General features: G+C 37.3%; 1 protein-coding gene across 3 annotated transcripts in view; it reads left to right on the top strand.

The window, feature by feature from the left end:
* The window catches only part of TPR (translocated promoter region, nuclear basket protein), a 68,388-nt gene extending 65,602 nt beyond the window's left edge, over positions 1–2,786 (top strand). Inside the window, exons 43-45 of one of the 3 annotated variants that reach the window (XM_019501726.1) lie at positions 190–374; positions 2,016–2,084; positions 2,516–2,786. In XM_019501726.1, coding sequence (XP_019357271.1) covers positions 190–374; positions 2,016–2,084; positions 2,516–2,614 — 353 coding nt within the window. In that variant the 3' untranslated portion in view covers positions 2,615–2,786. The remainder of the gene's footprint in view (positions 1–189; positions 375–2,015; positions 2,085–2,515) is intronic. The other 2 variants (XM_019501724.1, XM_019501725.1) reach the window with 2 other exon arrangements.
* The last annotated feature ends 97 nt before the right edge of the window (positions 2,787–2,883 follow it).

Below are 2,883 nucleotides of genomic sequence, written 5' to 3'. Positions count from 1 at the left end.
CCATTCTGGTGATGGGTGAAATGATCCATATGGTTTGTAAAATACTGTGATAACTAACTTTTTTTAAAAGTTTATCACTCATGTCATTGGTTCTACATTGTTTATATGACATGCATGTAGAATTACATAAATTGGTCTGGTTTCATATCGGTATGCATGGTTTTGTTTTGATCCTTTCATGTATTTTAGGAGAAGGGAGTACAAGTGCTGCAGAGTCCACTTTCTCCCATGAAAGTTCAAGAGAACAGCAACCAACATCTGCCTCTGAGAGGCAGGCCCCTCGACCACCACAGTCGCCACGCAGACCTTCACACACACTACCTCCACGCTTAACTATTCATGCTCCGCCCCAAGAGCTAGGACCTCCAGTACAGGTAGAAAATTGTTCAATGCCTCAAAATGTAAACAACTGTTTTAATTATATGGCTGTTTTCTACATAGCATCTTAGCCCTCTATTTTGCAAGATCATATTATTTCATTTGGCATCGTGCAAGATGGAAACTTACAGATATTAATAAAAACAGCTGACCAAATGTAATGTCTCGTCCCTTAAAATGTGGCAGCAATTTTCTCTGGCAGAACGGGTAAGTAAATGAACATTAAAAGAACTAAGGCAATAGTAATGGGTGTGTATCTTGAAATTATTATACCAGTGCTGTTTTAGTAGATGAGTGTCAATATTTCCACCATAAAAACAGTGTTTGAAAAGGCTGCAACTCAGCTGGATTGGCTGGAATTTCTATTAAACACTCTTTTTTCAGATGCAGATGTGGCGAAAGTCAGCTGCAACTGTTTTTTTTCCCCTCACTTAGCACTTTTAGAACTTGTGCCTTATGCGTCCGTCAGCTGTATCTGGCATACTTGATGGAGACCATATCATATTTTAACATTATATAGAATTTAAATTTTCCTTTGAAAGTTTAAATTCCTTTGAAAAGGGAGTAATTTTAATCTTGTAAAACCACCCAAATGTGACTTTTTTTATATTGGGTCTTCCAAAAGGTGTGGACTGTTCTAAATTATCACCCTTGCGTATTATATCTGAACCCTAAAGATGGGCTGAGTGTCAGTATTACTTTTTCTGGCACTACTCATTTTGTCAGAAATCAGCTAATTGTTTTCTGTGATTTGGCCTGCGGTATGGGGTGGTAACTTTTGCTATGAGCAGATCTTAAAGTGTAGTGAGCCCTGCGGCATTGCACAATTTTTCCTTAATTTTCTATGCATGTTTCCCCTCCAGCTCTACTGGCTAGAGAAAGAGGATAGCTGAGGCTAGTCAGAAGAGGGAAAACTGGTTTTCCTTTTCTATTCTGAAAGATACATTGCTGCTAAGCAAGAATTAATATGTACTTCTTTATCATTGCCTCTCTGCAGCTTCTCTTGCCACCTGCTTTTCCTCTGTTGTATGTTAAAGAACTGAGTAAAAGGCACAAACAGCAGATCAGGAGGAGTTCATTTGTTCAGATAGTACGTGCAGAAAAGTAGAACCCTGTGAAAAGGATTTAGTTGAATTCCCCATGTCCTCTTTAATGTTGAACAGTTTCTCCATAGTGTTATTGCTTCTTTTTACCATCAGGGCTGCTTACAGGCATGAATAAAACTAAACAAAACAGTGCTTTCTTTTCAGCTTGGTGCGCCCCCACACCAAGCATAGTACATGCCCAGAAGAGGCATCATGTTAGTTTGACGTGGCTTGCCCAAAATCTGTATAGATCAGGCACTTTTATCTAATAACTGATTGAATCCGCTTTAGATAAAAGCACCAAAAAGCCCTACTGAAATGGGGAGTATGGGAATATGTAGACATGTAGTAAGTAACTGCCCAGTGGAATGTGTGAAATATGGCTTTCCTTTGTAAACAGGAAAATCAAGGTAGCTTTATTGAAGTTTGTGTTTTGGATAGAAAGCCAAGAAAAATTTTTATCTAACTTATAATGTTTTTTAATGTAATTACATGTTGCTAAAATCCTGAAACCCCCCCTTATTCCTTTATTTGTACTCTATTACCATAAAGAGAATCCAGATGACTAGGAGACAGTCTGTGGGACGTGGACTACAACTGACTCCTGGCATAGGGGGTATGGTAAGTAATAGAGATCTGTTCCTAATGATTTCGCATGACAGCAAAGTGGGCTTTTATCAATAAAAAATTCTTTGGGTTACCCTGCAGATATATTTCTTAGCATTAATCAGTCAGAAGTTTTTATTAAAAGCAATTCCATACATTTCCCTATTCCCAAAGAAAATACTAGGTAAGGTATGTTAAAAGTTTTTTTTCTGCATTTTTTTTTACTTAAGAACCAGTGGTTATTAATTATCATGTTTAGGAATCTCTCTTCTAAAATATATACACCTTTGTGTCCTGTTTCTTATTTTGCAGTCATGTCATTCACACTGGAAAAACGAATGTTGTTTACACTTGGTTTGTCTTTGTTGGGAAGCATCAGCCTTTGAAGATGAATCATATTCAAAAGTAAGCATAGTCTCCTGATCTCATTTTTTTTCTTTTCCCAGCAGCAACACTTCTTTGATGATGAGGATAGGACAGTCCCAAGTACTCCAACGCTTGTGGTACCACATCGTACAGATGGATTTGCAGAAGCTATTCAGTAAGTAGATATAAAGAAATCAAAAGAAAGCTTTATACTGACTCATATTCCCCTTTTGCTGATGATGGGACACTTTCACTCATTAAGAATAAATGGAAAAGATTATGGAGTAACATGCTAACTAGCATGCTATCTTAAAGGCAGTTAGAGAAAAGATGGAGAAATCAGAATTGTTTTGAACTGTGCATCATAAAACTGAGCTTAGAAAAAACTCATCTGTTGCAACCTTTTGACTTTCATAGATTCATAGATTAAGGGTCAGAAGAGACCTAG

The sequence above is a fragment of the Gavialis gangeticus genome, unplaced genomic scaffold, assembly GCF_001723915.1.
Source record: "Gavialis gangeticus isolate Ggan-Ray unplaced genomic scaffold, GavGan_comp1, whole genome shotgun sequence".
Lineage (NCBI taxonomy): Eukaryota > Metazoa > Chordata > Crocodylia > Gavialidae > Gavialis > Gavialis gangeticus.
Note: the sequence above shows the minus strand (reverse complement) of the source record. Positions and strands in the feature narration are given on the sequence as shown.